The following is a 21,787-nucleotide window of genomic DNA, read 5'->3' as shown; positions in this document are numbered from 1 at the left end:
CAATATTCTGAACAAAGCATCATATTTTGCCCAAATCCTTTTAGAACACCGTTCTTTTAGAATGGGGGTTCTCAAAATGGGGGTTGAGACCCTTCATGGGGTCAGGAGGTTATTACATGGGGGGGGTCGCGAGCTGTCAGCCTCCACCCCAAGCCCCTCTTTGTATCAGCATTTATAATGGTGTTAAATATATCTAAAAGTGTTTTTAATTTATAAGGGGGAGGTCGCATTCAGAGGTTTGCTATGTGAAAGGGGTCACCAGTATAAAAGTTTGAGAACTACTGTTTTAGAACCCCCTGCATGCAGTATCCATCAGTTTCTGAATGAAGCATCATACTTTCCCCAAATACTAGAATATGGGGGAGCTGTGACGAGCTCATGGTGTTGGGAGAATGGTTTGTCAGTCCTTGGTTTTTTATTCACAACCTTAGAGCACGTGCTCCAGGTTTGTGAACGTGGGCATTTTCGCTCACAGTTTTCTCAGGGCTTGGTGTGGAGGTGGCCACTGAGGAACCGGAGTTGTGTTTGCGTGGTTGGTTTTTACTGGAGTCTTCATCTGCACTCTTGTGCTGTTTTGTGTTGTCGTTGTTAAAGGTCTCAAAGCAGATTCCTGGTTCTTTGGTGGTTCTGGTGGAGGTGTCCCTGTAGCTCCGACTACAGCATTGCAGGATAGCTGCCCATGCCTGTTTAGGGGGACAAAAACATTTTACAAAACTTAACTTTACCATCTTTCTCCCCCACACCTATGTATTTACTTAAAATACACAACCCCATAAAACAACCAAACCAATAAGCAAAATATATTTACTGGGCTTCATCCAGCTATCAGTCACTGATGCTGGTGAGTTTTCAGTGGTCTCTTTCCACTTCTTTTGAGCATGTTTTTCCTCTCATCTAAAGGTCCCTCATGTTGTGACCGTACTGTGGAGCAGACAACATTATTTTAAAACACATAAAACAATCTTGTAAACTTAAAAATAAAATACTCATTAGCCTGTTATTCTATTTAAAAAGTTAGAGCTTTAAACAAAATAATCCATTTCAGGCTGTACAACAAACACAGGTTTTGCTTCATTTCTACCACTTTAAAAAACTAAATAAAAAAACTCCCACAAACATTTTGAAAAACATATCTCATTTTTCAAAGTAAAAACCAAACTGCTTTAAAAACCAGCTTTTAAAATCCATCTAAAAACACATTTTGCACTGAAACCCTCTTTAGTTTGAAACACACCAAACCAATAGTTTGCAGCAACATACTTGGGAAAAAAAACAGCAATATACTTTTAAAAAAGCACATCTGTTTTGCACAAACTCTCTCTCTCACACACACAGAGCAGTTTAAAACACCAAACCAACATTTTGCAACAAAATAATTTTTAAACACACACTTATCTCTAGCTTAGGCCCCTGAATCACTAACAATTTAAACATTAAAGCCAACTCTTTTAAGAAGACAAACCACCCCATTTAAAAAAAAATCTCTTTTTTTTGCAGAATAAAAACCAAACTGATTTTAAAAAAACAACTTTTAAAAACCATTTTGCACAGAAAAACACTCTGTTGGTTTAAAAAACACCATACCATCCATTTGCAGCCATAAAACCCCAGGAGTTTATAACCAAGTTTGCAACAAAATACTATCAGCAGTTTGTAGCCATAAAACCCCATAGCAATATACTTTAAAAAAAAGAACAACCTACTGTATATCTTGAACAGCCCTTCACTCACAATTTAAACATTACAGCTATTAAACACACACACCCTTTAAAAAACAATTGCAGAAAGTTAGTTTCCACCACATGATAAAGGGTTGCTGGCATGTAGTTGTTCTGTTCCCCCCACCATGTGTGTTTGGGCCTATGGGTTAAAGAACAAGCAAAAATGTTAGTTAGTATTACCCCCAAATCCCTATGCAACCTGAGTAATACCTGAAAGTTGTTTTTTTTTTTTAATTTAACAGTATTAAGCACAACTGTGGTTAAAAAATGTTTTTTGTTTTTGGTTTTGGTTTGGTTTTTATTTTTGGTTTGGTTTTTACCTTAGCCTGGTGGTGAAATGCAACTTAAAGTTACTGGTTCCAGGCTAAACAGATCACACTGCAATAAAGATAGGTACTATTACTTACTAAGGACAGCATGGCCAAAGAGTGACATTATATAATATATATTTTCAGAGTTAAAAGCAGGGAGCATACCTCCTCTTGCAGTCCAACAGCAATTCAATTCAACATAATTTCTGTTGAAAGAGGACAGTCTCCAAAAAACAGAGGCTTTATACCATCCTAATTTTTTGTTACAAACTGACTTCAAAAGTCTATAGTTAGCAGGTTGATTCGATCACCACAATTCTGAATTGATAGATATTTAAGGGTTTTAGTTACCCCTTCCCTAACATTCCCTTTTGTGATCTTGGGTTGGGGGATTAGGTTGTCTGTACAACTGGGCTGCTTTTGGCTAATTTTGTTTTCTTTTAGTTAAAATACATTTTCTTAAAGGACCAAGGGGTGGGGTTACCGTTTAATTGATGGTAGGGCTCTTATACTACTCAACATGGAAGCTAAATGGTTGTGCCTTTGCAAACATAGTCTGAATCAGTACCAATAATTATTTTTGCTTTCCTTCCTTATAATAGGAGCTACCATTCACAAACCAGATTTTTCCCCCAATTACCTGTTCAACCAGGGTTGCCTTAAAGACAAGGCTCACAGAGATGTATCTGACCCGTTAAAGTTAGTCCCCAGATATTTCAGGCTCTTTTCGGGTAACCAATTGAGCATTTTTTGTGTTGGGAGCAAAAACCCATTGTATAGCCTTATGCACTTTCACATGCCCCTTGGATAAGTTTCCTGACTTACTAATTGTTCCAGAGCATGATGACTTTTAACAATTACTTTACGTGCTCCAATAATTGCCTGTGCCTTTTGCAGCATCCAGTAGGCAGCAAGGGCAGTTTTGCTCACAGATTCCCAGTTCACTTTCTGGAGCTGTTAAAGCTTGGCTATAATATGTCCTGTTTTTTTTCCCAGCACCAGTATCCTGAGTGATCCAGCTGACAAAACAGAAATTTTTAACACCAGGATACAACACAAAGGGGAACTCATTGTTAGGGGCAGCCAAAGTAGGCGCTTCCATTAATCCCCTTTTTAAGCTTTCCCATAAACAAGTTGCTTCTTCTGTCCAGGTCCAGTGTGGTCTTTTAAGTACCTCATACAAGGGTCCTGCTCTTTCTGCATATCTCACCATAAATTCTCGGCAAAAATTAGTGAGATCCAAAAGAGACTGCAAGAATTTAGTATCCACTGGCACTGGAATGTTTACAATACACTTCTCTCTCTCCTTATCTACTGATCTTCCCCCTGCACTGAGTCTGATTCCGAGAGACTGCACCTCTCTCTGTTTGATCTGGAATTTAGAAGGGTTAAGTTTCAAGTGTATGCTTGGCAGCAACACAGTAACCCTGCATGCTCCTCTTCTGTTTTGCTTACTACCAAGGTCTTATTGCCACACTGAACTACTTCACTCATTTGCAACAATCCTTCCTTTCCCATCATATTCCTTACAGCAATGTGAATATCATGGGGGCATCGCAGTACCCCATAGGCAGAACATTCCAGCAATATTCAGTACCCTGGAATACAAAAGCCATTCGATACTGGGATTCTGAGGTTAAAGGTAAGCTTCAAAAAACATTTGCCACATTAAGTACAGTAAACCACTTCATTTTGAGGGACACTACCTCCAGCAGCTCAAGATAAGCAGATAGAATGGTGGGGGAGCTCTTAGTGGTTTTATTTAACCTTGATAGTTAATTTCCATGTTCCATCTGGCTTTTTTACAAGCAAAATGGGGGCTGCATTGGGCGCTGAGCATCTCCGGATTAGTTTTCACTTTTCCAGTTCTTCTATGACCTGTTTCAGTGATTGTTTTGCATCCTGAGGTATCGGATACTGTTTAATATACTGAGGGGTGTCTCCTTATACTATAAGTGAAGTCTGCACTTCTCCTTTATCTAAAGAGTCTGTAGCCCACACATTTCATATTTTAGTCCACCATGTTTCCCAGCCTTCCAGTGTGGGAGGTGGCTTTTTTGGTTTTATTGCCTTTACTGTTTGAGTAGCAAGCCCCATGGGGATCAGACTAACATGTTCCTTCCCCTTTTTTACAGCAAGGACTTGTTTGTTACACATATTTGGGCTATAGTCTTAACTAAAGACAATCTAAGACAGTTTTTGTAAACTATTCTGACAACATTTTTGGCCCTGTCCCCACCATCCCCCAATCTGAGCTCAAAAAAGATTTACTGGAGAACTTTGTTAGAGAAGCCCAGCAAATGCAGCTCTTTGCAAGTACAGATGAACTCTGTCCCTCACAAAAGTGAGCTCTGTTAAGGTAGTGTGGTTGAGTGGCTGTAGTGATAGACTAGCAGGTAAGAAGTTTAAGGATCTAGTGCAGGGGTGGGCAAACTTTTTGGCCTGAGGAGCACATCGGGTTTTGTAAATTGTATGGAGGGCCAGTATGGGGAGGGGGTCAGGGCCTGGCCCCCACCTCCTATGTGCCTCCCCCCCTCCGGACTCCTGCCCCATCCAAACCCCCTGTTCTCTGACAGTCCCTCTGGGACCCCTGTCCCCTGACTGCCCCCAGACCCATGCCACATCATCCAACCCCTCTTCTCATTCCTGACGGCCCCCCTGGAACCCCTGCCCCATCCAACCACCCCTTCTCCCTGTCCCCTGACTGCCCCCAGAACCCCTTCCCGTGACTGCCCCTGCCACTCCATCCAACCCCTCCTCCTTCCTGACTGCCCCCCGGGACTCCTACCCCCATTCAATCCCTGTTTCCCCCCAACCCTATCCACACCCCGGCCCCCTGACCACCACCCCAAACTCCCCTGCCCTCTATCCAACCCCCCCTGCTCCCTGCCCCCTTACCGCGCTGCCTGGATCACCGGTGGCTGGTGGCACTACAGCTTTCCTGCCCAGCTGAAGCCAGCCACACCACCACTGATGCCACCATGCAGCAAAGAGACCAGGTCAGGCCGAGCTCTGCAACTGCAGTGCCCCAAGAGCTCACAGCCCCACCGCCCAGAGCACTGTGCCGGCGGCGGAGCAAGCGAGCTGAGGCTGCGGGGAAGGGGGACAGCAGGGCAGAGGCCGGGGGCTAGCCTCCTGGGCCAGGAGGTTGGGGGCCAGGCAGGACAGTCCCGCAGGCTGTATGTGGCCCACAGGTTGTAGTTTGCCCACCTCTGGTCTAGTCTGAGTGCTACTATTACACTGCTAGGTGGTCATTCAAGTCAATTCCCACCTCAGTTCCGCCCCCCGTGAAATGGAGAAAATGACCTGGCTTTCAGATCTATGGATGAAAAAACTAAATATTATCCTGCAGTAGGTGCATTCCCCTCCCCCTCCCCGGTCCTCACTGCCCATCTTAAACCAGCACTTAAACCTGGCTCCAGGAATGACCAGATACCTCTCAGGTGGGGCTCATCCTTTAATCACGGTTGGCTTAGCTCCAGGCTCTCCAGCCCCTCGGGCAAGCCATCCTATTACAGTCCTGATTCACGATGGGAACATTTTTCAAAATCTTGCAAATTCTCACAGGATAGGAAAACCATTTCCTGCCCAGCCGTACCTAGTACTTGACATCCCAAGACAGCAAAGCATGTCCCTTGAAGGTTGGGGGGCACCAGCTGGGGCATTGTCTCATCCTCCAACCTACTGGTCATTTAAAACTACTGCTCACTTAAGTAGTGTTTTCTAGTCCTGCCTATTGCTGCGGGGGGCACGATTCACCAATACACTCATGAAGTGGTGGGTAAGATTTTGCTCAATACATACAAAGAAATGAAAGAATCCTCACCACCTGGCTGGAAGGTGGCAGCTTTTTACTGACGCCTAGCAACCCCATGCAAGAGATTAGAACTGGAAAATAATATTGTATCTTGTTATACCTGTAGGGCAGTTCAGGTAGAAAGAATGTATTTACACTAACTGGAATCTGGGCAGATCACTCCTTTTGTGGAAGTGACATGGAATTGTTAGTGGACACAAATGGTGAAGACCTCAGTTTTACAGCTCATCTGAAAGAAAATAATCAAAAGGCACAAAAAACAGTGCTTACAAAACTGAGACCACACACTGCCCTTAGATCTATTCATACAATTCCTACTGAAGATGGAAGTTGCACCTGTTTAATGGTAAGCATGACTCAAAATGATGAATCATAGAAGTGTAGGTCTGGAAGGTTATTGAGTCCAGTGCTCTGCCTTCACAGCAGGACTAAGTACCATCCCTGGCAGATTTTTGCCCCAGATCCCTAAATGGTCCCCTCAAGGACTGAGCTTACAATGCTGGGTTTGGCAAGCCAATGCTCAAACCATTGAGCTATCTTTCCCCCCCCGAAGACCAGTGTGTGTGGCGAGAAAAGTTTATACCAGGAGTGGGAGCAAATTCTGGGCTACAAGAGGTGCTTTTAACAGCTGGAAAACAGACAGGGTTGAATTTCAGCCTTTCGTCCCTGGAAAAACTTATGGAAAGTACAGGTTTGGAGATCTTGGCACCACCTGCACTGGTGCAGTACACTGTCTGAACTGGACCCTAACTGTTCTGAAGGTCCCTTGGTATTCTTAGCTAATCTTTTCATGGATAATAGCGATTTTCACAGCCTCTAACGTGACATTTCTTTGATCTTTCCAGACCATCCAGCTGATCCCTGGCGATGGGAAGCGGCAGCAGCACAGTGACTGCATCCTTCACATCTCATCACATGTGGGCTAATGTAAAGAGACACGACAGACACAACACGCTCCGTGTTAGGGTACATCACATCACAGAAGACTAAACAGGAAAAACAGTTAATCTACAGTGAAAGATCTGAGTTTCCAGAAAACTAACGACTCTAAAGCAGTTAAAGTCAATGGTCCGTAGAGCCAGTTCTTGGATACTAAAGTGATGGGGAAATTAGAAGGATTATACAGTACATAATATTACCAAGCTTTACATTATCTCTGATAGAGACAAGGTAGGGGAGGCCCAACAGAAGTTGATCCAGTAAAAGATACTACCTCACCTACCTTTTCTCTCATATTCTGGGACCAACGTGGCTATGTCAACACTGCAAACATTATCTCTGCTAGACCAGTTCATACAAAGCCCGGTGTCCATGAGATAGTACCATATACATAATATTATATCATTATAACTTCTCCTCCTGAAGTTCCATTAGACAGCAACACTTGCAAATATAGGTATTTCTAAGTTGGGGAGAAACTCAAAACCCAACAAAATGGGCAAAGTCACTGGACCACAATAGTTACAACAGCCCCTTGTGCTCCTCACACTGCTCAGCCCTGTCATCTGGCTCCAACTCCTCTTATTTATAAACTCCCCCCACCCCCTGAGTTCCCATTTAGTTCCACTTTCAGAGCACGTGACAGGGTTTGGAGGACAATCCAGACCAGTAAAGGGTTGTGTCACCACTTGCCCTGCAAACCCGAGTGCCTCATGATGCTTTGCTGCTGTAGCTCCCAACCTGGGATGCTCCCAACCAGCCTGCAAACATGCAAGTCACACCCTGAAGTGTCTGTGGGCTTAGACAGGAGCTCTGGTTCAGCAGCTCTGACCCCAGCAGCCTGTCCACAGCCCCACTTTGGCTTCCACCAGCCTTGGTTAGAACCAGCAAGGTGAGCCCAACCCAGTCCCAATCTCAATTTTTCCCAAAACCATGTGCTCTGTAATGTCCAGCCCTTTCCTGGATAGTTCACAGCTGTTCATGCCTCTAAAGACAAAAAAGGACTGGCAAGTGTGAATGCAGACAGGGCATGCGCAAGCGGGGCAAGCAGGGCCACAGGCCCCACCCATCAGCGGGGGCACAGAACTCCTCTGGGGCGAGCGAGCTCCTCCAGGGCTGGGCCAGGGGATGGCAGTTCCTAGGTCTGGGGAGAACCAGGTCCTCCTGCTGCGGGGGACGAGCCAGCTCTTCTGGGCGAGGGGTGGGGGAAGGGAGAAAAGCCAGCTCCTCCGGCTACGGGGGGCGGGGAGGTGAGCAGAAAGGGCCTAATCCTAGGAGAAAGGAGATATATGGCAAAGATAGAATCATAGGACTGGAAGGGACCTTGAAAGGTCATCTAGTTCAGTCCCCTGCACTCAAGGCAGGACTAAGTATTATCTAGACCAGTGGTCCCCAACGTGGTGCCCGCGAGCGCCGGGGTGCCCGCCGGGGCATATATGTGCGCCCGCCTAGTGCCCAGCAGGGGAGAGAAGCCATGGCCTGGCACCTGATAAGGACAGAGAACTCAGGCTGCGAGCATGGTGTTCTCTGTTCCCAGCAGGCGCGGGGGCCTGCCTAGTGCCCAGCAGGCGAGACAAGCTGCGGCCCCGCACCTGCTGGGGACAGAGAACTCCGGGGCTGCAGGTGCCAGTGTTCTCTGTCCTCGTAGCTTCATTCTGGCTTCTCTCTTCTCTCTGGATTCATATATTATGTTATATTAAATATGATGTTTTTCGTAATATTTAATGTATAAATACAGAATAAGCCTTGAAAAATTGTTGGCGCCCGCCACACTCTTCTGAAAACATGAATGTGCTACTGGCCACAAAAAGGTTGGGGACCACTGATCTAGACCATCCCTGACAGGTGTTTGTCCACCCTGCTTTTAAAAATCCCCAATGATGGAGATTCCACCACCTCCCTAGGCAATTTATTCCAGTGTTTAACCACCCTGACAGTTAGGAAGTTTTTCCTAATGTCCAACGTAAACTGCTCTTGCTGCAATTTAAGCCCATTGCTTCTTGTCCTATCCTTAGAGGTTAAGAAGAACAATTTCCCCCCCTCCTCCTTGTAACAACCTTTTATGTACTTGAAAACTCTTATCATGTCCTCTCTCAGTCTTCTCTTCTCCAGACTAAACAAACCCAATTTTTTCAGTCTTCCCTCACAGATCATGTTTTCTAGAGCTTTAATAGTTTTTTTCGCTCTTCTCTGGACTTTCTCCAATTTGTCCACATCTTTCCTGAAATGTGGCACCCAGAACTGGACACAATTCTCCAGTTGAGGCCTAATCAGCGTGGAGTAGAACAGAAGAATTACTTCTTGTGTCTTGCTTACAATACTCCTGCTAATACAGTCGAGAATGATGTTTGCTTTTTTTACAACAGCGTTACACTGTTGACTCATATTTAGCTTGTGATCCAGTATGACCCCCAGGTCCCTTTCCGCAGTACTCCTTCCTAGGTAGTCATTTCCCATTTTGTATGTGTACAACTGATTGTTCCTTCCTAAGAGGAGTACTTTGCATTTGTCCTTATTGAATTTCATTCTATTTACTTCAGACCATTTCTCCGGTTTGTCATTTTGAATTATAATTCTATCCTCCAAAGCACTTGCAACCCCTCCCAGCTTGGTATCGTCCACAAACTTTCTAAGTGTACTCTGTATGCCATTATCTAAATTATTGATGAAGATATTGAACAGAACCGGACCCAGAACTGATCCCTGGGGGACCCCACTCGTTATGCCCTTCCAGCCTGACTGTGAACCACTAACTACTCTCCAGGAACAATTTCCCAACCAGTTATGCACCCACCTTACAGTAGCTCCATCTAGGTTGCATTTCCCTTGTTTGTTTATGAGAAGGTCATGCAAGACCATATCAAAAGCCTTACTAAAGTCAAGATATACCACATCTACTGCTTCCCCCCATCCACAAGGCTTGTTACCTTGTCAAAGAAAGCTATCAGGTTGGTTTGACACGATTTGTTCTTGACAAATCCATGGCAACTGTTATCACATTATTATTTTCTAGGTGTTTGCAAACTGATTGCTTAATTATTGCTCCATGATCTTTCCGGGTACAGAAGTTAGGCTGGCTGGTCTGTAATTCCCCGGGTTGTCCTTATTTCCCTTTTTATAGATGAACACTATATTTGCCCTTTTCCAGTCTTCTGGAATGTCTCCCATCTTCCATGACTTTTCAAAGATAACTGCTAGTGGCTCAGATATCTCCTCAGTCAGCTCCTTGAGTATTCTAGGGTGCATTTCATCAGGTCCTGGTGATTTGAAGATATCTAACTTGTCTAAGTCACTTTTGACTTGTTCTTTCCCTATTTTCGACTCTGATCCTACCTCATTTTCACTATGTTAGATGTCCAATTGTCACCAACCTTCTTGCTGAAAACCGAAACAAAGAATTAAGCACCTCTGCCATTTCCACATTTTCTGTTATTGTCTTTCACCTCCCATTGAGTAACGGGCTTACTCTGTCCTTGGTCTTCCTCTTGCTTCTAATGTATTTGTAGAATGTTTTCTTGTTTCCTTTTATGTCCCTAGGTAGTTTGATCTCATTTTGTGCCTTGGCTTTTCTAATTTTGTCCCTACATACTTGTGTTATTTGTTTATATTCATCCTTTGTAATTTGACTGAGTTTCCACTGTTTGTGGAATCACAAAGTGGCATCACACTACACAGAAATTTGCCACCGAAACAGGAATGGACAGTAATGATAAAGAAATGGGCATGTAGCTCTGTCTTGTGTTGACTGTACCTACCCCTGACAGATAACCTGACCCATTTCTTTTTACTGTCTGGCAATCATTGTGTAGATTGTCACACCAAAAAACAAAACCCAGTGAGCTGAATTGTATTAAGTATGGTGTCAGACTTGAATAATTAACCTATGGTGATTGCCATAGCTTTATTTTTCTTTAATACTGTGTACAAGGTGTCTGTGTTGTTTGGAGTAGCATGTCTGCACTTTAAGTGTTAAACTGCGGAAATAGTTTGAGAATTAACATTGGTTACAGCTGCCTAGAGCAATGGGTATTTCGACTTTTCCCACCATATCCAATAACTTGCCATGGATAACTTTAATCACTTCAAAACTTTTTATTGATGTGACTGAATAAATGAGAATGTAGCCATTAATGTCTATGGAATATGTCTGAGGAAATATGGAGTACTCATCTTGACCAGCTGTGTCTACTAGTTGAAGATGATATTCTTGCCCATTTACTGTGATCAGTTTTGTAGAAGTGTTTTCTATGGCTGGATCATATGAATCAACCAACTGGCCTTCCACAATCAGAATAGTCAATGAAGATTTCCCCATGCTCCGGTAGCCCAGGATCGCGATCTTGCGGGACTTGGACGGCGGCATCTTCTCCCTTCCCGGCCCCGACCCACATCAAGGGCGGCGGCTCCGGCTGAGGAGGTGGCGGTGAGGCGGGGCGGCGAGCCTGGACGGCGCAGAGGGCGAGAGAAAGAGGAGACGGTGACAACGACATGCAGGGACCAGCGGCCGCACTGAGCGGACGGGGCTCCCTATGCGCAGCAGCTGCGCTGTCCTCACGTGACCCCTACGGCAGGCAGACTCCTGTACTCATGCAGAGCACCACTGATTTCAAACAGAATCTGGGTGGGAACAGGGGGGAGGGAGGGGCACTCCCCTATGGAACTGATTGCAGGACAATGGCCTTAGAAAGTAACCTCTCAGAAGACATGGTAGGTCCTTTGTCTGCCCTTTGTTCTGTGCGGGGCCACACATGTCCTCAGGGCTAACAAATAATGGGTGGCCCTACAGCTGAACTACTCCTCCCTGGCAAGAGGAGTGGAGTGCTCATCTCTCCTGGGGTGACACAGAGCAGGGGTCGGCAACCTTTCAGAAGTGATGTGCCAAGTCTTCATTTAGTCACTCTAATTTAAGGTTTCATGTGCCAGTAATAACATTTTAACGTTTTTAAAAGGTTTCTTTCTCTAAGTCCATAATATATAACTAAACTGTTGTTGCATATAAAGTAAATAAGGTTTTTAAAATGTTTAAGCAGCTTAATTTAAAATTAAATTAAAATGCAGAGCCCCTTGAACTGGTGGCTGGACCCAGGCAGCGTGAGTGCCACCGAAAATCAGCTTGCATGCTGCCTTTGGCATGTGTGCCATAGGTTGCCTACCCCTGCCATAGGGAGTGCATGGTGATTATTACACCCTGTCTCACAGGTACTTTATCCCCCACATCAGTGTAGCAGCTGAGCCTGCCCTGCTCTTGACCCCCCCGCCCCCCATGAAGCAGCGCAGTAGTGCCGCTGTCCCCATGGGGCACTTGGGGAAACTGAGGCACAGAGAGACTGGTGCTTTGGCCAAGGTCTCAGGGGGAGTCTGTGGCAGAGCAAGGACTTGAACGTGGGTCTTCTGAGGCCTGGCCCACCCTTCCAGCCCGCAGGGAGGGGCCATGCTCCCGCACGGCCCACGGGGCGCAGCGGGGCCCGGAGCTCCCCACGCCCGGCCAAACGGGGCACTCCCCGTGGTGGGGGAGGGTCTGGGAGCAGGCGCCTCGCCCACAACTCACCCTCTCCACTCAGGCGCTCGCCGCAGCCACCTATGCACCGGGTCTTCTTACGTCATCTCCGCGCCGCAGCCGCTTAGGTCCCCGCCTGTGGGTCCTTCCGCTTCCGGCGTCGCCTTGGTCGCGGCGGAAGAGCGTCGTCCAGCTGCTGTGCTGGGTCCGCGATGTCCTTGCGCCTGGCGAGACTCGCCCGCCCGGGGGCTGCGGCCGCTCGGGGCCGCCCGGGGCTCGGCGCCCTGCGAGTGGTGAGGCGGGGCGGGCCTGGCTCGGCTCCCCCTGCCCGAGCGGGGCGGGCGGGCCCCTCGTTAGCTCCGCAGCGCCTCGCGGGCGGGCCCAGCCCGGTGCTCAGGGTCGGACAGGTCCCCGCGCGGGCGGGGGCGGGGGGAGTGTCCCCCAGGGCTCACGGGCACGGACCCTGGCGGGTTCCTGCCATGGTGGGGGGCCTCGGGCGCTGGTGCAGCTTGGCCCCTCCTGTGGCACGTCACAGTCTGGCCTTTTGTAGGCGGTAACACTTGGGTCTCATTTTGGTGGCTGGGTTTAATGTGCAGCGGCTGGGTCATGGCGGTGATCTGTGATCTCCAGGCGGTGGGACTAGTTCTCTCTGGCCTTAAATTCTGTGATTTCTTGTGTCCTTCAGATGTTGCCTCACGCTGTGTTTAGTAATAACCCTGGGGAAGGGTACAGGATCGGTATCACATCTTGCTGTCACAAGTGACTGGATACCACCGAAGTGATGCAACTCAACCTTTCGCAAAGGTTCAGACCAGAGTGAAAAAAGTGACACAAGGCTCCTTTATAAAATTCATGTTTGGCACCCAGGCTATATAGATATAGATAAAATATGCTCACACACATCTAGGTGAACTTAATTCATATTCTAACCTGGAAATCATTACAAATCTGAAGACATTCCTTGTGTTTTCTAAGAATTGGCTACATGTTACATGTAATCATTAGCAGATTACCTGGACAGGAAGAATGGTTTTGTTATTAAGGCACCAGGCTGGGAGTCAGAGAATCAGCATTCTGCTCTTTGCTCTAACACTGATTTCTTTTCACAAGTCATTCCACCACTCCAACCAAGTTTTTTATCTGTAAAACAGGGCCCCTGATACATTACTATGGTACTATTCCAAACATTTGAGGCTTGATTCACCCATGTTTGGAAGGCGCTTAGAAAGCTTTGGGTGGAGGTTCTATAGAGTAGCGAAGTGCTATTTATTTTCTTTATTCTTAGAGACTAGCCTGAACTCTGCAAGACTCAGCTCTTAAATGTAAACATGCTGTTCATTTTTACCAGTCTAAATACACAATCTTTCTGATGATGATGATGAGAAAACTAGTGATGTTTTACTAAGCTCGGTGTGGGATACGCAGAACACTATGAGACTCTGTGGGTTGATCCCTTCAGTCTAATTGTAAATTTCTGAACGTGGACATGGTGTTGCATAGAAAATGATCGCTTACATAGCATTAGCATAGCAATGTAGCTCATATTATGTGGACTGGATGGAAACTAGTTAACTGACAAATTACAAAGTAAACGTATGTGGGGAATCATCATCCAATATGAGTATTTTTAGCAGGTCCTGCTGATTCTGTTCAATAGCTCTTTTTAGTGGCCTGGGAGAAATTTAAAATCGTTGGTAAAATGTGCAGATGTTCTTTTTATCGAATGAGTGGTAAACAATGATGGGGACTGTGTCAGTTATACAGAGTATCTAGATTCATTAGAAAAGGGGTTGGTTGAAGAATACATGTTTTAGAACAGCCATATGAAATGTTGGACCTCTGGAAACAAAAAGTGTAGGTCACACTTACAAGATAAAGGGTACTGTATCCTGGAATGCATTGATTCTGAAAAGTGCTTATGGTCGTGGTAGATAACGAATTGAACAAGAGCACCCAGTGAAGTGCTGTAGCTCAGGGTAAAGATGATCCTTTGATGTATAAACAGGGGAATAGTAAGTGGGAATATGGAGTTTGTATTACTAGAGCTCTGAGTGGATACACAAATGTGTATCCGCAGCCAATCTGCTATCGGTGAAAATTATTTACAAATATACATGGATTTGCAGGGCTCTACACTGGGGGCTGGGCTGAGGCTCCCACGCATCATCTTGCTGGAGTCCGGTTGGTGAGAGCCCCGGGCAGCTCTAGGGAGTCATTGCGGAGTCACGGACCCTCCACCTGCCTTTGGCTGGGTGGGGAGCCTGGGGGGCAGGGTTATGGCTGGGGACTGCCCTCAGGCCCCCCTCCCCACCGCACCGCGGGCAGGTGAAGGGTCCACAACAGCTCTATGGCTGGGCTTCATGCTGGCCTGGGAGGAGCAGACCTGTGGAATTGCCTGGGGGCTTCTCAGGCCCCCCACCCAGGGCAGGTGGAGAGACCCAGGCTCCCCACAGCTGCCCACCCAGCTCTTACTGTGACCAGACTGCGGCTCCGAGCCGCCCCCCCCACCCTGACCGGAGCCAGGTCTGGGAGAGCCACGCTGGCAGCTGTGGGGAGCCATGGCAGAGCTTCCACCTGCCCTGGGGAGCCTGAGCAGCCCACGGGCAGTGTCCCAGCCTCCTGCCTAGGACAGGTGGAGAGACCCAGGCTCCCCACAGCTGCCAGTGTGGTTCTCCCAGACCTGGCCTGGGCGGTGGCTCAGAGCCACAGCCTGGCCATGATAAGAGCTGGGTGGGCAGCTGGGCGGAGCCACGGCAGACCCTCCACCTACCTTGGGCAGGGGGCCCGAGCAGCCCCCTGCCCAGTGTCCCTGTGCCCCAGACTCCTGCCCAGGGCAGGTGGCGGATCTGTGCTGCAGTTCCTCAGAGCTGCCTGCCTGGCTCTTACAGTCAGAGCCCTGCGTGGATACAAAACTTGTATTCGCAGCCGCACTGCTATCTGCAGAAATGGTCCATGGATATAAAGTGGATACCCACAGACTTTGTATGTAGTACCAGTGAGAGCATTACTAGAATGCTGTGTCCAGTCTTGATGTCCACACTTCAAAAGGGAATTGGAATGAGTTCAGACAAGAACTCCAAGAATCATTAGAGATCTGAAAACCTGCCTTACAATGAGAGACTAAAGAAACTCAGGCTCTTTAGTTTATCCAAAGAAAGGTCAAGAGGTGATTTGATCATTGTCTGCAGGTGTCAAAGTGGAGAAGCAATTTTTGGTAATAGATGGCCCTTTAATCCTAGCAGAAAAAGGCACATAAGGAGATCCCAATGGTTGGAAGTTGGAGCTTCACAATTTTGGAGTAGAAATTGGGAGCAAATGTTTAACAGTGAAGGCAATTGACCATTAGAAGAGCTTACCTAAGGATGTGGTGGTTTCTCCATTGCTTGAAATCTTTAAAACAAATCTGTATGTCTTTCTGAAATATATGCTATGCTCAACAGATGCAGAAATTACTGTGTGAGGTTCTATGGTCTGGTAAGCAGAAGATTCGACAATATGATCAGGATGGTCTCTTCTGACCTGAGTAGTGGACGTAGATATGTATAAAATTAATAGTAAATAAATTGTCCCTTAAAATAAGTCATTAAAGATCTTTGGCACTTTTTAGACTAGAGATATCAATCCTTTTCTTCTAGCCAAGTTCTATTTTGTGGTAACATATTCACTCACTTTATATCACTCATGATTTCTATTAGATACTATTTTCTTCACTTCCTGGATTACGCTACAGTTAAACAAATTTAATCATTTAATAGATCGTGATTCTACAGTCAGATCTGCAGGGCAGATGGTTGTACTCTCATGGTTCTGATTACAAGATCAGGTCCTAAACGCTCCAGGGCGGGAATGATGCATTTAATTGTGTTAGGCGCTATACACACTAATATAGGCATTGATCCTGATTGGGGCCTGGTTGTATTAATATAAATATTATGTTAAAATCAACAACTTGAATACATTAGCTTGGTTGTTGTGTTTTCTTGCAGGCAAATATTCACGTGAGCGCTCAACAGAAGTTGCGGTATGGCTGGTTGGCTTATATGTTGGGAGAGAGAGCTACTAAAAAATTCAATAAATACAGCAAAATCTTTACTGTGGATGGCAACTTATCTTCTGGGAAGGGCAAACTTGCACAACAAATAGCAGAAAAGCTAGGTATGGCTGACTCTTTTTCTGTCCTCTATAATATTTTATGGAACATAACACATTGCAATCCTTGTACAAGCAAAGGCACTGATTCATCAAGTATCAGTGGTTTGGGGTGGCTTGAATAGTTCTTCGCTGCTGCAGTTAATATAGTGGTTTGACTGGCAATGAGAATACCAAATATATGGCAAACTGGGATTTGTGGATGTCACATTTTCCAAATATGTGAGCAGTTGTAGGGGTGTTGGTGGAAGAAATCCTGGCCCTAAGGAAGTCAGTGGGAGTTTTCTCAGTAGGTTGTCTTAGGTTACACTGCAGTGAGGATGTTCTCTCAGCAATAGATTGGGGTTATAAGAAGGGTGGACAGGGAAACGGCTGCTCAGAACAACAGTTTAGAGGCCATTTTGAAGAAGGAAGAAGAAACTGAAAGACATTGTTTTTAACTTGGTTGTGCATCTCTAATCATGATGGCATGATGCAATTCATTGGAGAACATTATGTAGTAATATTTTGCTTATAGCTTGTGGAGATGAGTTATAAATCTGTAAATAAAATAACTTCACTTTAAACTATAGTTTTAAAAATAACTAAAATGAATGGGAAATGTCCAATTTAAACCAAAGCAAACTATTTTATGATCTTGATTCCTCTTTGACTCAGGTATGCAGTATTTCCCAGAAGCAGATGTGCATTATTTGGACAGGGTTACAGGAGATGGAACGCTATTGGATGAGAAATTTAATGGCCTTTGTAGTCTAGAGAAATTTTACGATGATCCTAAATGTCCTGATGGAAATTCATATCGCCTACAAGCCTGGTTGTACAGTAACCGTGTTTTACAGTATTCCGATGCACTGGAGCTCCTCCTGTCTACAGGTTAAGTTTTGTTTCTAAATTAATTGGTGAATTTGGATTCTAGAGTTGTTAAAATGATTAAACTGCCTTTAACAGTTTGACTGCCTCCCATAGCTATATTTTAAAATATAAAATCTCATTATTCCATTAGTTTTTGAATAGTCCTTTTTATAAAGTAGTGTTTAAAAATAAGAAACCATCTGAATTATTAAAAAACGAAGTAACAGTTCGGTTGTTAAGAAAACATTCTGAATGTAAACGGTGCTATTTTTTATTATGCCTATCTAAAAGGCATCACACTGTGATGGTGAGCTTCATTAGCTCTTTCAGGAGGAGAGCAGAGTCAGGTTGGTAATCTGTCAGGTCGGCTTGGCGGAATTTTCTAAAGGGAACTGCACTTAGACCTGTTAAAGTGGCTTTTTGAATATAATCATTAAGGTGGCACAGTTAAAATCAAAGTCCAAAAATACATAACTCAAATTGTACAGTCATCTTTCAGGATAAAAATGCACATTGCCTTGTAAGGGTCCATACCTGTGGCCACTCTGTGTCTAAGCAGAATTGATCTGGAAGCTTAGGGGGCGGGAAAGTGATTTTTCTAACATTCCGTCCTGCAAGCTTGACCCGGAACCTGAAAGTTAAGCTGTGGTGTTTCTGGCTCACACATCACCAAGATTACAGATTCTGTGCTGATGTGTAAGCCAGAAAAAAAATCTGTCTCTCTCTTCTATAGCTGTGTCAGATTTGCCTCGTTAACAGAGATAAAAATTAACAATCTTATTGTAATCAGTATAAAGTAAGCAAATGAGAGGAACAGATTGGTTAGGTAAGAAGTTGCTATTTCCATAGCCACTTTTGTACCCTAACTATACTTTAAGGTTCCAGCAGCAGCATTAACTCAACCATCTTGCACCTGCTATGTTTGTTACATGTATTTCTAGGGTAGCCCTCACTGTAGTTTCTGAGTGTATCTTTCCTATAAGGAGGAACAATAATATAGACTCTAGGACTGGAAGGGACCTCGAGAGATCATCGAGTCCAGTCCCCTACCCTCATGGCAGGACCAAATACTGATAGACCATCCCTGTTAGACATTTATCTAACCTACTCTTAAATATCTCCAGAGATGGAGATTCCACAACCTCCCTAGGCAATTTATTCCCGTGTTTAACTACCCTGACAGTTAGGAACTTTTTCCTAACGTCCAACCTAAATCTCCCTTGCTGCAGTTTAAGCCCATTGCTTCTTGTTCTATCATTAGAGGCTAAGGTGAACAAGTTTTCTCCCTCCTCCTGATGACACCCTTTTAGATACCTGAAAACTGCTATCATGTCCCGTCTCAGTCTTCTCTTTTCCAAACTAAATAAACCCAGTTCTTTCAGCCTTCCTTCGTAGATCATGTTCTCAAGACCTTTAATCATTCTTGTTGCTCTTCTCTGGACCCTCTCCAATTTCTCCACATCTTTCTTGAAATGCGGTGCCCAGAACTGGACACAATACTTGAGTTGAGGCCTAACCAGCACAGAGTAGAGCGGAAGAATGACTTCTCGTGTCTTGTTTACAACACACCTGTTAATGCATCCCAGAATCACGTTTGCTTTTTTTGCTACAGTATCACACTGTTGACTCATATTTATCCTTGCCTTCACATTAACAAACTACATTTCAGATGGGGTCTTCTCGTGATGTGTTGCTTATTGCACCACTGGAAGGTATGTGGATATCAGGGTGATAGGTGTGCTATAAAAGCTTGTATAGAATTGATCAATTGGTACGTTCAGTAGTGTTGGAAATGTATGTTTGTTTGATATTGATAATGTATGCCTGGTATTATGTTGAGGGATGAAATCTTTACTCTTTTGGTACGTTAACTTGTCCAGAGAAGAGTATGTTCCAAGATTATGTAACTGTAAGAGCCTGACTGTTGCTTATTATCAAATAGAGATGACTTGAGATGTTGTTGCAGCATGGTTTTATCGAGCCTTTCATGATTAGAACCTGTTTGTAATCATAGGACAAGGTGTAGTGATGGAACGCTCCGTTTACAGCGACTTTGTGTTCATGGAGGCGATGTTTCAACAAGGCTATATCCACAAAAGATGTAAGTCCTTATCTGCAAAAACGAAATGTAATTTGTAACACTGTCTGAGGAATATGGTGGCCATGTAAACAGATGGAAAGGCAGTAAGTCTGAATCCTTAATGTCTGAAGGTGCCACTTAGCCAGTGGGCCATGCTACTAACCTGTGCACCAAGTAACTCTCTAGCTGCAGAATTCCAGTCCCTTTTCTTCAGTTTTATTTCTTTAACATTAAAGTTGTTGAGCACAAGTTCCTCCTATCAATTATGTTCTTTTCTCTGATTCGGGAATATCTGCAGAAGCACTCCTGCTCCTTGCAACTCTCCCCCTAATTGTCTCTTGCTACCTCTAATGAGGACCACGTGATCTTCAAGCTGTTACCTGATCTCTGGCCACATAAGGTCAGCTAGGAGACAGCTGATTAGGGCTAAGCCCAATTCCATTTAAAAGGCAAGCCATCTTGTGATGCTGTTTAAAGGTATTCTTAACAGATCAAACAAAGTTGCTTCTACAGTCTTTTTAATGATTACCCAAGCCTCTTAATCTGTGGTGTGGTGTTCTTCTACATTTCCTTTCACACTTCTTATCACAACATCTGAGTGTATACAGGGTATAGTTCTCCTGTGGTTATCCCCTTAAACTTGCCTGGATTTAGTGATACCGTAATTTTTTTATTCTTTCATTAAATCATAATCTATTGCTATGGAAATAGTCCTTGAGTAAATCTGCAAGGGAAAATGGGGCAGATTAGGACGAAGAGCTAACTTGGTGATCAGCAGGCAGGAGAAAGATACAGTACAATATTATTAAATCCACACTGTTGCACAGATGAGAATAAAGCTCAGGTGTTCCTGGCTCCCAGCTCTCTGCTTGGTGGACTTGACCATGCTGCATCTGGTGCCTGCCTTCCCTGCCCCTAGTGGAATTATTGAGATGCTTCAACTCAGAAGTTGAACTAACAGCAAGAATTTTTGCTATAAGATGAGGATTTATCAGTTGGAAGGGATAGAGGAGGAGAAAGACTTGAATGTATTGGCTGATCACAGGATGACTATGAGCTGCCAATGTGATTCAGCTGTGAAAAAGGCTAATGCAGTGTTAGGATGCATCAGGTGCAGTAGTACCAGTAGAGACAGGGAAGCATTAGCATCATTATACAAGGCACTGGTGAGACTTCATCTGGAATATTGTGTCTAAGAAAGATGAATTCAAACTGGAACAGGTGCAGAGAAGAGCTACTAGGATGATTGGAGGACTGGAAAACCTGCCTTATTGGAGGAGATTTAAAGAGCTTGGTTTTTTTAGCTTAACCAAACGAAGACTGAGGGGAGATATGATTGCTCTCTGTAAATACATCAGAGGGATAAATACTAGGGAGTGGGAGGAGTTATTTAAGTTAAGCACCAATGTGGACAAAAGAATAAATGGCTATAAAGTGGACATCAGCAGGTTTAGTCTTGAAATTAGATGGTTTCTAACCATCAGAGGATTGAAGTTCTGGAACAGCCTTCCAAGGGGAGCAGTGAGGGGAAAAAAAACCTAACTGGTGTCAAGACTGAGCTTGATAAGTTTATGGAGGGGATGGTAAGATGAGACTGCGTGCGTGCTCATTGTAGGCAGTCTGTGACTGCTAGCAGCAAAAATCTCCAGCGCCCGGTGATGGGACATTAGATGAGGAGGACTCTGAGTTACTACAGATAATTCTTTCCCAGAGGTGTGTCTGGTGGGTTTTGCCCACGTTCTCAGGGTCTAACCAATTGCCATGTTTTGGGTCGGGAAGGAATTTTCCCCTGGGTCAGATTGGCAGAGACCCTGAGGGGTTTTCACCTTCCTGTGGAGCATGGGTCACTTGGAGGTTTAAACTAATGTAAGTAGAGGATTCTCTGTCACTTGAAGTCTTTAAATCATGATTTGAGTATTTCAGTAACTCAGCCAGAGGTTAGGGATCTATTACAGGAGTGGGTGGGTGAGGTTCCATGGCCAGCAATGTGCTGTTGGTCAGACTAGATGATCTTGATGGTCCCTTCTGGTTTTAAAGTTTGAGTCCGTGAGAAGTGAGGCAGCTTCTTGAGCCATGCAGGAGTATTTCATCCCAGCTGAGAATGGTCCTTAGAAGCTTCAAGGGGGAGCTCATGGGCTGCTGAAAGATTCAGAAGTCTGTAGAAATGACTCTGAAATGAAGCGTAAAACCTTCCCCAAAATCAGTTGTTCTTGCATGGTGGTTTTTGTCAAGTACAGGTAGATAAGCCCATTTGGAGTTTGTTTCTGGGGTGATATTTTGGAACAGTTAAACATTTTTCAGAAAGTGAAAAACCCTTGTCTGTCTTACCTTGTATGTTTCAGATGTCTTGTCTGATTCATGTTGGATTTAGTTAAAAACAAAATCACTTGTTGCAAGAGACCACTGTTACATTATAGGGTT

General features: G+C 44.8%; 1 protein-coding gene and 1 long non-coding RNA gene across 5 annotated transcripts in view; one reads left to right on the top strand and one right to left on the bottom strand.

The window, feature by feature from the left end:
- Window positions 1–556: 556 nt before the first annotated feature.
- On the bottom strand, window positions 557–12,397 carry LOC127058941 (uncharacterized). The gene is made up of 3 exons (XR_007776502.1): window positions 12,337–12,397; window positions 809–921; window positions 557–683 (listed from the first exon to the last, which is right to left on the bottom strand). It is a non-coding gene; the product is annotated as an uncharacterized LOC127058941 (long non-coding RNA).
- A 70-nt stretch (window positions 12,398–12,467) lies between these two features.
- NDUFA10 (NADH:ubiquinone oxidoreductase subunit A10) overlaps window positions 12,468–21,787 on the top strand; it is a 62,246-nt gene continuing 52,926 nt past the window's right edge. For all 4 annotated transcript variants that reach the window (XR_007776496.1, XM_050969414.1, XM_050969417.1 and 1 more), the window contains exons 1-4: window positions 12,468–12,578; window positions 16,272–16,440; window positions 17,092–17,307; window positions 19,301–19,387. Coding sequence is in view for 3 of the 4 variants with exons in the window: in XM_050969414.1 (XP_050825371.1) it covers window positions 12,498–12,578; window positions 16,272–16,440; window positions 17,092–17,307; window positions 19,301–19,387 (553 nt within the window). In the remaining variant the exon portion in view is untranslated. The remainder of the gene's footprint in view (window positions 12,579–16,271; window positions 16,441–17,091; window positions 17,308–19,300; window positions 19,388–21,787) is intronic.

The sequence above is a fragment of the Gopherus flavomarginatus genome, chromosome 10 (assembly GCF_025201925.1).
Source record: "Gopherus flavomarginatus isolate rGopFla2 chromosome 10, rGopFla2.mat.asm, whole genome shotgun sequence".
Taxonomy (NCBI): Eukaryota; Metazoa; Chordata; order Testudines; family Testudinidae; genus Gopherus; species Gopherus flavomarginatus.
Note: the sequence above shows the minus strand (reverse complement) of the source record. Positions and strands in the feature narration are given on the sequence as shown.